Source organism: Dermacentor albipictus, chromosome 2 (genome assembly GCF_038994185.2).
Source record: "Dermacentor albipictus isolate Rhodes 1998 colony chromosome 2, USDA_Dalb.pri_finalv2, whole genome shotgun sequence".
Lineage (NCBI taxonomy): Eukaryota > Metazoa > Arthropoda > Arachnida > Ixodida > Ixodidae > Dermacentor > Dermacentor albipictus.
Window position 1 is genome coordinate 169,102,282 of NC_091822.1, and position 12,593 is coordinate 169,114,874.

At 41.5% G+C, this 12,593-nt stretch overlaps 1 protein-coding gene across 1 annotated transcript in view; it reads left to right on the forward strand.

The window, feature by feature from the left end:
* LOC135910635 (uncharacterized) overlaps positions 1-12,172 on the forward strand; it is a 54,594-nt gene extending 42,422 nt beyond the window's left edge. Inside the window, exons 7-13 of the mRNA XM_065442647.1 lie at positions 1,441-1,601; positions 2,952-3,050; positions 5,191-5,339; positions 8,110-8,281; positions 9,391-9,503; positions 11,400-11,484; positions 11,986-12,172. Coding sequence (XP_065298719.1) covers positions 1,441-1,601; positions 2,952-3,050; positions 5,191-5,339; positions 8,110-8,281; positions 9,391-9,503; positions 11,400-11,484; positions 11,986-12,039 — 833 coding nt within the window. The 3' untranslated portion in view covers positions 12,040-12,172. The remainder of the gene's footprint in view (positions 1-1,440; positions 1,602-2,951; positions 3,051-5,190; positions 5,340-8,109; positions 8,282-9,390; positions 9,504-11,399; positions 11,485-11,985) is intronic.
* Positions 12,173-12,593: the final 421 nt, after the last annotated feature.

The window sequence follows — 12,593 nt, forward strand, 5'->3', positions numbered from 1 at the left end:
GTTTACATAAAATCAGCACTTGATTTATGTGAGTCTTACAAATGTTGTATTCGCAATAATTGGCACACTTCAGGGCGATTTATAAATACCATATTTGTCTGCTTTGGGTGCCTAATATGTGCAGCCTAGTAAATCGTGATGTCTGTTTTTGTTGTGGAATGAGAGAGCTGTTGACCCGATGCTTCTATTTTTTATGGAAGATTTACAATTGTTTGCAATTAAATGGGCCCTGAAGCACTTTTCTAACTAATCGTAGAATGACATCACTGTTAAACTATGTCGCCTCACGAATCTCTTGCTGCAAAACATTTTCAGATCCTTCACACGCAAGTGAAGTGACATAGTTATCAAACCAATCAGAGGCTTTCTATCTCCTTTCATTTACAATAGCGGGCTGAAAGCTACACAGGGGAGACAGCAAGGGAGCAATGTCCCACTCGCCCCGCCCAAAGGTCGAACGCGAGACAGCTCGTGGCAACATCGTTACAACCTAATTGCAGCAGCAGTATCTACACTACGCTTTTCACCTTGAAGGCCATGCGCAGTTGTCGTGTTTAGACCGGCAGTGCAAAGATGAAATGGTCTTTCTGTCTTTTTGAGATTGCAGACGTACATATTTTTCATTTCAGGTGAGTGCTTCACACGAAGGCAGTGCTCAGCTAGCCAGAGTGGGAAATGAGAAATGTTTCAAAGACACAGTGCCATGCGTTTTTCATGACACGTCATGGAAAGAATTGTTTCGTTTGTCAACTCTCATTCCTGAACTACCTGTGGACTTGCACTCGTACATTTGCATTTAGTAAAATAAAGAGCAATAAATGAACAATAATTGTATTACTGAGAATGTTCTCTCGATTACGAAATCAGCCATTAGCTGTTGTAGGTCCAGCCACTTGCATTGACACTGGTGTTCACAACATTGCGGGAAGCCAGGGCAAGCAAGTGATATTTCACTGCTTTTGACAAGAGATTGTAAATTCCCTGCTGCATGAAATGCAATAATAATGGGCTCACATGTTCGCAGGAGCCTCGTTGGTAGATCGGTAACATTTTCTTTCTATGTTCAAAAAGTGTTTCAGGACCCTTTAAAAAAAAGGCTTAAATGAAAAATCACCTTGCAGTCAGTAGGATTTAATTTCCTCTTTCACATGCGACCAATTTCATTCAAACCAGTTTAGCTGTTGCATAAAGAAGATATTTCTGCACTCCACATGTTCTGACATGTATGACGGAAAAGGTTTACCTTAAAAAAATGTACCCCATAAATTGAAGGACTTTTCTGTTCCAGTGATTGGATAAATACATTTTTATAGATTGCGCTCTGAACTTTTCCACATCGTAATGAAAGCTGGTTTGGTGCCAAAAGTTGCAAGAACTCTTGCAAGCACTACTCTGGGAGTTTTTTGTTCTCTGAAACTCCATTTCCGTTTCTTTCTGCAGGTCAGATGGCCGATCTCATCTTTGTGTTCTTTGACCCCATTGGCCAGGCCCTGTGCAAGCGCACCCTCAACATCGTCGAAGAACTTAATGACAGATTTGTTGACAAGATGCGGTTCTACTTGAGCAAAGCAGACGAGGCGGGCCACGAAGCCGACAGGCAGGCAAGTACATGACTTCTCAGTCGGGGCCCTTTTCCTTACCCAGTTGTTGGCAAGACACTAAATTACAGTTGCACATATAATGTACGTATAATGTGCATATAATGGCAGGTTTCGTGTGTAATCATAGAGGAAAAAGTTTGCGGCAGGTGGAGGAAATGTGGCCCAAAATCAATAACGTAGCTTGTTACCACTATCACTGAGTCGGCACTTGACATTGCGTTGTCACTGTTCACTTCCTGAATTATATGGGGTGTTCCAGCTAACATGCAGCAAATGTTTGAAAGACAAAGGAAAAAAAAGCAAAGTTTTCTATGTAGATGAAACAAGTCTCTAGCATTTCTTGTGTTCTGTTTAATAGTACAGTTTGTATAAATGAACCCTTTAAGTGCCATAGACAAGTCCTACTCGGTTACAATATTTTTTTTTTGCATAAAGTGCCAAGGATGAGTTTCTGTCCACATGATTTGGCACTTTTTTCAAGGTTCGAATAACGAACGGGGCCTGTCCATTCCATTTTGATGTTCTGGGGAGCTCCCTCTTTAGCCACTAAGGCACCTACGAAGTTCGTTCATCCAGCAGAGATATTAAAAGTGGCGGCTGCCAGTTGCATGCTGCTACCCCCTGAAGTGGACACGTTCCTCGGAAGCAGGCCTTGCTTGTTTGACAGTGCGGCACTCTGTGGACCTCATCCCATTCACAGCAGGCATACAACATCCATCATGGTGGTGCATTGTCTGTAGCAAAGGTCAAAACAATGCTGACAATAGTCTGCAAAAGTAACGTGCGCCTGGTGTAAGGCGTACGGTGTGGGACATTGCCTTGTAGTATGTTATGAAATCTAGCATACGAAAGCAATGCTCTAATCCTCAACAGCCACTCTTCGAGGACTTGGACATTTTACATGTAACTCATGCTTCTCCCAAAATGTACTTGTAGCATCGAGCAGTTGCGACAGAACTAAACCCCTATCAACTCCGTCATTTATAATCAACGTACATGTGTACGGTTCATGTTATTTTGTATTTTTAGATGCAAGTTGTAAGTTGACTGCCCCATTGGTTTATTTTATTTATTTATTTTTTGCTATGCAAAGAATTTGCTCTGCAGATCAGCAATTTAGAAACATTTTGTTTTCTGAATGCCTTTCTGGATTTCTTGCTGGCACCTAAAGTGTTAATTATATATGTAAGTATATCAACGGTAATTTAACAGTGTCACAGAGAAGATTGTTAGCTATAAGTTGGGCATTGTTATCTTGGTGTTTAGCCAGTCATTGGTCCTGCCACTGTCCATTGTGCATAAGCTTTAGATCTTATAAAGAACATTCTGTCTGTATGTTTTTTTTTCTAGAAAGTCATGATGCAGATTGTCCAGGAGCTGTGCAAGCGGCCAGGCCTAAACCGATGTGGGTTCGACATGCCGGCCATCTACATTCCAGATGCAAGCAAGGTCAGTTGATAGATGGAAATACTGACTTCGCTTTACTTTAATCAAAACTACAGCCACAGATTCTGTGTGTGTCAGGTTTGAATTATATGAAGATGTGAATAAGTTACCTAAGAGCTGAGAGAAAATTATGATTTGAATTACATATACCAGTAGATGCATGTAAGGCCTGTTTCCATGCTTTCTCTTATTTGTGGAACCCTTAGTAAACTAAAGTATATATGCCATGCAAAAACCATTGCAAAATGGGTTTGTTTGTAAATTTATTGTAAATCTTGGTTGTAAATTTTGTGTTCCCAGGTAGTGATGTTTTTGAGTGGTATATCTCGGCATGAGAGATTCGAAAATGGCTTTCTCTATGAGCCACATTTTGGTTAGTCACTAGATTATCTGATTCATTGTCTTAGCAGAACTATATTGATTCTTAATTGGCTATTGTGATGTGTCCAGAAATCAGTGTTCACCAATTTGCCGTTCATAAATATGTGTGTGTTGTGGAGCTTTTTTAATATATAACCGGTCTTTAAGGGCGGGAGGAGCCTTCCAAAATAATGCTCAGATTGATGTTGCTGTCCCAGAGGGATTTGTTGGCATGTTACAAAAGATCCAAGGCAGGCCTTAGGAGCGACAAAATGTTGTCCTATCCTCACCTTATCACATTGTATGTGTTTTTATTTGGAAAGTCCCAGATGGTTGTAGAAGTCTTTATTACCAGGGTGAGCTGTGAACATTGTGCATTTAAATTAGAGCAACCACTCAATTTTTTTTCACTGTTCAGCCTAATTGGAAACTTCATAAGTAGAACTTAGGCTGTTGATGCACCAATGTGTATGACAGTTTATGCGCCATGTATATGTTGCTATCAGATTGCTGGACATGATAGTTGAGTGCAGTTTTCTGTAACCAGTATCATCATCATCATCATCAGCCTGGTTACGCCCACTGCAGGGCAAAGGCCTCTCCCATATTTCTCCAACAACCCCGGTCATGTATTAATTGTGGCCATGCCGTCCCTGCAAATTTCTTAATCTCATCCGCCCACCTAACTTTCTGCCGTCCCCTGCTACGCTTCCCTTCCCTTGGAATCCAGTCCGTAACCCTTAATGACCATCGGTTATCTTCCCTCCTCATTACATGTCCTGCCCATGCCCATTTCTTTTTCTTGATTTGACCAGTAACCAGTATACCAGTAACCAGTATACTTATTGTCAATTCAGGAGCTTTCGTTTGGATTGTCATGAAAATGTCACAGCTAGCCAAGTGGTGGAGGTAATGTGTTCCACCGACTTTTATGCCAGCCAGCATAATTTTTACACTTATCAATGCTATATCAGCAAAGTGTTAAGTCGATAGCATGATGAAATGCTGTGTGGTTGATGTAGATAATAATACTGGTCAGTGAAAATAATAGTACATAATGGGCACACTGTCCATTATGAATTAAATTTTACCTCCATAGGCAATGCGTTTTTTTGTACCACGTATTTATAAAATTTGTTTAGAATTTGCACTTTTACTAGTGGAAATTGTATACACTATAGTAAATTCCTACCACCATATTTGGCACTGGTTATGTTGGTTGAACCTTTTACTTAAAGCCAGTTTATCGTCTGTGCAGCAGAAGTTAACGCTATATTGTGCAAAATTGTTTTGTTGGTAGATTTGTATAGTAGTAAGAATCTTCAAAATACTTTGGGCACATCATTGTCATGGCACTTAATGATATCAAATTTTGATATGTATAGATAGCACCAAATCAAAAATAATGCCATAAGCAGCTCAAGGCATTAGACACCTATTGTCATTTATTGTGCCTGTGTGGCAAGGGTACTATTCGCTTAACTGTTTCATACTGTGTGATCAAGAATAGTTTGCTTCCTGTTGTTGATTGTTTTGTGGTGGAGGAGGAGATGCTGTCACATCGAGATGCAAAAACCAACCATTTATTTTTACTTCTTACGTGCTTACATGCTTCTTCGTCATCAGTGCATCACTGCCACCATAGTTTTATTGACTGCTCATCCGCTTAACATGCTAATTTGTATTTCAGACTGAAAAAGGCGAAGTGTGTCGTAAATGTGTGTCAGCTCAAAGCTAATCATTCACTTCTTCTTTTTCTTTTTCTTTTTTTGTAACCAACCAGCAAGCAGTGCGCTGCGTCAACCAAATTGAAGCGGTGTGCAAGGACATTGAGAAAACCATCAACCAGACTGTGCAGAATGCACTCAACTCTCTAGAGCATGACTGTGAACGACTCTGCAATGAAGTGTCACTCAGAATTAGCCAGGACAAGTAAGTTCAAAGTCATATGAAAAAAGTGCTCTTGTGTAAATGCTTTGAAATTTAATGGTATTGGTGGATGCGGTGTCTGAATGAAGAATATAATTTTCCAAGACTGTATCAGTCATTCAAAATTTCTGAAGTGGCTTTATACATGCATAACTTGGTAGACCAGCTAGATGTAATGTTTCAAAGTGATGTAGAAAAGAAAAAAAAAAAGCCTACTACAGCCATGAAGCCAGTAAAGTGCATAACTGTAGGCCCATTACTGAACTGTTTATGTAGCTTTCTTGTAAAGCAGTCTTGTGAACATGAAATCATGCAACGAAAATCACAGCCTCGGTGACTCGGTGGTCCCGGTGTTTTACTCCTGAGCTTGATGTTGCGGGTCCGATTTCCTGCCACGGGGACTGGATTCTGATGAGGGCGAAATGCTAAAGGCGCTTTTATACTTATACTTAGGCTACATTAAAAAAATTTTGGTGGTCAAAGTTAATCCAGTGCTCCCTGTACTGAATGTAAAATGAGCTGAAGAGTGGGGTTAGTTTCTTGCAAGCAGTGATGAAAGGCTGTGGCATAGACAAGTAGAACTTGACTTTGGCAACATAGGTGGCCAGCTAATGAGTTAGTAGTGCAGTCTAGTGACGTTCGTGTACTTCAAGTACACAGGAAGAAACTACTCCTTCAATTCCTCCATACAGTGCATACGATGACCCTTCATCGTATCTTGTGCCACTTGTAACCAGGCTTTACTCATTAGTGTTGGTACCTTAGTGAGGAAGAAGATAAATTTGGCAAGTTTTCAGTACATTACGAAAAAGTTTGCTATTTTGGAGTCCTAGTGACTATTTGAGTGATTATAAGGTTACTTAACAGACTTACACTGAGTTTAGTGCCTCGCCCCCGTTTTATAGCAAGAGCCATATATGTGCCTTTGCTTGTCACTGCTTCTAATGACATAATGCAAAGCTTATTAAGGGGCCATCTGGATACATCAAAGCTACTTTTGTAGGCAAAGCACAATTTGAAGGTATGATATTGTTTTTTTTAATTGTGATTAAGACTTTTCTTAGCATAATGTTGTGTATGTATTTGCATGTGCATAGGGCCTATGCTGTGTATGAATTCAAGCAGTGTTTTGTGGGGTCTGTTGTCATGTACACAATGGTAACTGTAAATAATTCGCAGTTGCTTTCTCCTCTATCGGATTGCAAATGTTGGGTTATCATTGGAGGAAGTAAATTAAAGCTATAGTTTAAAAATGATTATGGAAGACATTTACGTAAGAAGACAGAATTACGTGCAAGTTATCATCATCATCACTTGGTTACTTTTTGTTAACTGGGCAGTGACCTGGTGATTTTTTCCAAAAAAAAAAAAGAAAAACACCGCTGTTGGCATATCCAAACTCCGTATTTTGACAGTATAGGTACATTCAAATACTCTTGCTTTTAAAACACAGAACTTATGATTGTAAGTGCTCAGATCACACATTATCGTGCACTGTGCTTTGTTTGTATGCATTTCTAGTATTTTCTTAATCACATCTCGTTAGTGCATTTTTGTATTTTATGCCCTTACTGCTTTGACACCAAACTCTGCAGCAATAAATAAATAAATAAATAAATAAATAAATAAATAAATAAGTAAATAAATAAATAAATTGTAGCGACAGCAGCATCGGCGTCGCACGAGGGATGACGCAGACACTCGCGTCTACACGAGGCTCGAGCGGCTGGCGTGTTCCGGCGCGGGCTAGCGTTCCGAAGATCATTAAGAAGAATGCTACGCTAAGCGAAGGAGTGTCGGTTCTTCCTCTCCTGCGAGAGCCCGACTTTACCGGTCTACGTGGTCGCTCGTCGCCACAAAATAAATGAGCCGTAATGGTTGTGTTTGTTTGATTTCTGCACTTCTCATGACGCATCTGTATTTAAAATGTGAAATTTTGCAGGGAAGATGCTCTACATATCTCTGTCTAAAACTAGGTTTACGAAGTCCAAAATATTGTTGCAGTTGGCCTTTAGAGGTCTTAATCACTGCAACGCCAAACCTAGCAGTTGGGGTTTGCTCACGCCCGAGCATTCAACATTTGGAATGGCACGAAATCTCCAATCGCGAAAACACTGGGCTGTTCACATTGCTTGTCCTTCGCACTGTCGAAGCTGCTGCCAGCTTTCAAAATACCGCAAAAGCAAAAAAGAGTGTGCAATATTTTACTATTAAGGTGGTTTGCCGAGTACGCACCCACTTAGGTGCACGCCCCCGCTCAGAGTTTGCCCTCTGCACATTATTTTTTCTTCTCAGTTTTTCTGGTTCGTGTTGAAGTTGCACTCTTTTATTTTTTGCGTTAGTTTGACCCTCACAGCGTGATACTTGTGCTTGATGTGGCATTTGTTGCACGGAACCTGATAACACCTCACAGACCCTGTTAACATCTCTGCTATTGCAATAGTCATCTGCAAGATGCTGGGCTCGAATGCAGTTGCAATGTGCTGCGAGAGAGGACTCGCTAGCTGACTTGTATTCCGATTGGTGCACGGCGAGGGATTACGGCGGCAGCGGCGACAGAAATCGGTTTGGAACCGCTGACTGTGGAAAAGGCTTTTTCGGCAGAATTTGCCGCCACCGAACCCTATTCTGTGCCACGCTAGACACCGAATGGCTCGGCCTGAACAAGCCTTTGTTGCCCCTCTTTCTGAAGATTGCTTCGTCACATTATTTTTTTAAGTTCTGCTTCTCTCGTGAGTTGTGTACCTCATACGCACTTTCCCCTTTGCTGCAGCAAGGCGAGGTCAGACAACTTCAGCACGGGTGGCAGGGGCCTGTGCCTCGGACTGTTTGGCCTTGCGCTGCCATCCCTGCTTCTGCTCAACCTGGCCCTCCGCAGTGCACCTGAGGAGCTACTCTTCTCATACCTAGGGACAGGCACCGTCGAGTTCCTCTTCCTCTTTACTGTGAGTGATGGCATCACCTCGATTGATTGATTGATCTATAGACCGATCTTACAGTGAGTTTCGATACACCGCCGCTGCATGAAAGCGTTCCGCTAGTATTAGTCCTTAGTGGCCGCAGGGAAAAGTGGTAAGAACACGTGTTGCATCATTTTGCACCATGACAAACTCGCATAGGGCTCGGGATCAAAAGACAGGCAGTCGAGAATGGGACATTTCTACAATAGCAGTGGAATTGAGGAGATGCGCTCCCCCCCCCCCCCCCCCCCAGCTTCTACCTAAGATTCACAGGAAAAATCTACTACGGTTTTGTTCTCGGTATTCCCTTGAATGTTGCCTTGAGCCGAAGATTCAGTTAGAAGGTAGTGCAGACAACTGCTTTATGTTGCTGGCAATGCCAATGCACATTCTCCGAGCATAGTCGTCGCTATGGTGCTGCATCGGCCCTCACAACAAAGTAGCAGCATACGAGGTGACTGAATGAGCCAGATAGAGTGTAAAAACGTCACAATGTCCTGCTCTTAGATGACCACATACTGTGTCTTAACATCATGACACAGTAGAAACAAAACTGAAACTCACTGGAGAAAAGCTATTAGCATATGTTAAAATATTTATGGTGCTCTGAGCCTTGAAAGTGTCTTTTCTGGGGTTTAGAGGTCTAGGAATTTCATTCAAACAAATGAATAGTTGGAAGATATGTCAGTACTCCCTTTAACAAAGACAAGTGGAGCTAGTTGGTGCATTGTTTAGAATGCATAGTGGATTGAGCATTAAGACAAAACAAGTGCTGGCTAAATGCCAGTACCTGTTGTACCCTTTCTTCTTGTTCCTTATAAACAATATAATTATCACTTATGCATCAATTTCCCGTAGATGAGTCCTTTGTGAATCAAATCCTTGTGGATGAACTCATTGCTAAAGCAAACACTTGCTGGCTAAAGCCAGCAGTCGTATTCGTCTGTTTTGTCACTTGTGCCTTAGTGATGTATACATTCTTGAGCCATTGGGCCATGGCAATTCCACTCTACTAGCGTATACCTACATGACACAAGCTTGAGCAAATGTGATGACTCAAAATTTTTTTATTACATTCTTTTTCTGGTGTGCAGCTTCCCCTGCAGATATTGTCGGGCCTGCTACCAGACTCCATTCGGCTGGGCGTGATGGTTGCCCTTTTTGCTGTGTCCATCATCTTTTTAGTTCTCGCCAAGTGGCAGTCAAGGTGAGCCTCTAGCGCGTCCTTGCTTGCAGAGTTTAGCTGTTGTTGCGCGCGACTCTACAAGTGTTTGGGTGCAGCTGTGTACACTGGTGCAGTTGTGAAGTGCGTGCAGCTTGTGCTCCTGTGAGGAAAAAAAAAAAAGGAAGACTGCTTTATTGTGTTCGAGACTGCGCAGATCATTTGGCAGTGGTGTTCTCCAGAGTTTCAGCTGCTGTAGGCTCTTTCAATGGTAGATCGGTCCGATGTGTGACCACAAAAACAGAAAGCCGTAAAAGGAAGCTCTGCTTTTCGACAGCAGTGGGAATCGAACCCACGCCGCAGGTGCAACTGGGAGTCCGACGTGCTAACTGCTGCACTCCCATACAATTGAGCCGAACGAGGAATTACCGTATTTGCTCAGAAATAGTCGACCTCTGTATGCTGAGCTCACCAAGAAATAAAAAATATAATTCGAATATAGGTCGACCTACCCCTTTTTAGAAAACCTAGCACTGTGAACATGACACACCTTTTTTTACCCTGATAGGCTACTAAACCTCACTAGTCGATGCCACAGGCTGCATCTTTGTCTGAACTGCCAGAGAAGTCGTCGTCGTCGGATGCTTTGCAGGATTCCTCGGCACCACAAACGACATCATGCTCGGTGCTGCCTAGTGCGTCGGATATAAAGCATCTTTTAAAGCCAGTGTGGATAACCTGCATACTGGCTTTACGGTGGGCGCAATTGAGAAACTCCGTTAGCTCGGTACTTTTGCTACCTTTCCTCCCGAATATAGGCCGAGATTCTTTAGTAACGAATGCAGGTCGATAGCTCATATTTCCTAACATATTGGCAAAAGAAAAGGCTGACCTATATTCTAATAAATACGGTAAGCAGGATGTGAGACATGTGCCAAAGCAAATAAAGATGGAAAAGAAAGAAAAGAAATGGAAAACAAGGAAAATTAATTGGCAGCAGCAATGTGAATCGAATCCACGCCTAGAATGCTGGTGACACTGGAGGCTCTGACCGCCAACCACTGCACATTTATTTCCATTTGCATCCTTAGTAAGCCTTATTCGGGAGTTCCCAGAAATAACCTTCAAAAGAAGATGATGATGGCACATGAGATTTAAGCTCTGAAAAGGGGCTATGCCTTAAACCACGCCCTGAACTAATCTTGGCCACCTAAGGTCCTTGAAGCTGACGTGCTGATGCCACTAAAAAAATTTTGATTTTGCTGTTGCTGATGGTGATGTGTGGCTTTGCCCTTCAGGATGGGTGGGCAGTGATACACCGTTAGAAAAAGAGGAAATAATAACAACGGTGTTGGCATTCCTCACCGCTGTGGTGGAACATGCCTTTCACCATAGTGGCGACAGATAGTGCCGTTGTTTCATTGCACAAAAATAAAAATTTTTTGTGAATGGCAATGGCACAGACGATGTGCACTTTGGCTGTATTGGAACAAAACAGGCAAAGTAATGCTCGCAAATGTGGTGTTAAATGAAATACACTGCATCATGCTGTCGCTGTGCGACATCTGAACAATAATAAGCCAGTGGTTCTGCTGATAGAGTTACGCTCACCTGGTGCTCCTGTTGATGCAACAACCAGTACATAAATGAATACCAAAAGGCTGTTTTCGCATTCAGCTTCTGTTAGGCCTGATTCACAGTGCACATTAGTACTGGCTACTGTTTTTGCTACGATCGTTTTCTTTGTGCTTTCGTTAGGTTTGTTGGACCAGCTCAGTTGTTGGTGTTTACACAGTGGTCGAAGAGCTGTAGCGCAACAAGGAGAAGGTATTGTGTGGGCCATTAGGCAGGCATTTTTGTTCGAATGGATATGCAAGGTGCTTGATAAAACATTTTTTTGTGGCAGTAGCAGAAGTTATAACGCTGCTCTGACTTCTACAGGCTCAAGCCTATACTGACAAGGCAGCAGAAGCGTACGCTGTCGGAAGCCCAAAGCTACCTCACAACTTATGTGAAGCCTAAGAAGGTGAGGTCATTAACTGATGCTGGAGGCCGTTATGGTAATGCAGAATATAAGTTCCACTCTTTCAAACCGTCAAGTGCGGTAGGCTTGAGTTGTTTAAATTAATGTTCTCATTGGAACGGCACATCGTTGTGGATTTTCAAAGTTTGAAGACAAACAAAAGAATGAAAATTTTTATGTCTGAAGCTTTGTTGCACAGTGAACATGGTTTGTTGTTGTGTGGTTACAAATTTATTTAAAGTTATTTGCTTAAATTTCTGTGGTTTATGACGAGAACCTCAGGGGGACATCTGTGAAACCCGAAAAAAATGTTTTGGAGAGGTAGCACAACAGGAAAATGTAACATAGTTGTGGCATATGGCTATACTGTTTTCATGCTTGTTTTTTCTTGCAGTAGTCACGTGCCTTTATGGTTAGAAAATTGAAAGAAAAAAAAAATTATCAACAGCTCACATCAATACAGTGTTGGAGTTGAAAAAAAATTATTGTTTGATCTCTTTTCAGCAACGACTGTATGAAGAGTACCTCAGGCAAAGCGTGGCAGACTATGACTTGTGATACAGCCACTGTGGCTGTTGTCCAACATCATCAACATCATAGAATACAATTGTTTCCTTCATGCAAAACGTGTGACATGTTTGTCAGAACATATAGGCTTCATTATAATAAATTAACAGGAATGTTACTGTCACGAGTTGTTGGAACTGATTGTGAAACTGTATGTATTTTTCAAATAAAGGCATGGTACTTTGAGGAATAAAGAAACAGACACACCAAAAATTTTTAAAAAGTGTGAAAAAGTTTGGAGCATCTCCAGAGGACAGCAGCACTATAATTGTATTATATATAGTACAGGCTTTCTCAAGTTAAATTACAAGAAAAGTTACCGATACTTATCGGAATGTGTTTTAAAACAACATAGGATGCTAAAAACAAAATAAATGTTCAACTGTGTGGAAAAAGAGTAGCTTGCAGAAAAGGCCAGAGTGGGTAAAGCAATTGTGTTAGGATGGTTTTGTTTGTTTTCAATTATATACAAATAAAAGAAATTCACTGGCGATTACGATACAATCCATTGTGTAATTTGAGCGCAGCTGTATACGTTTTCATTA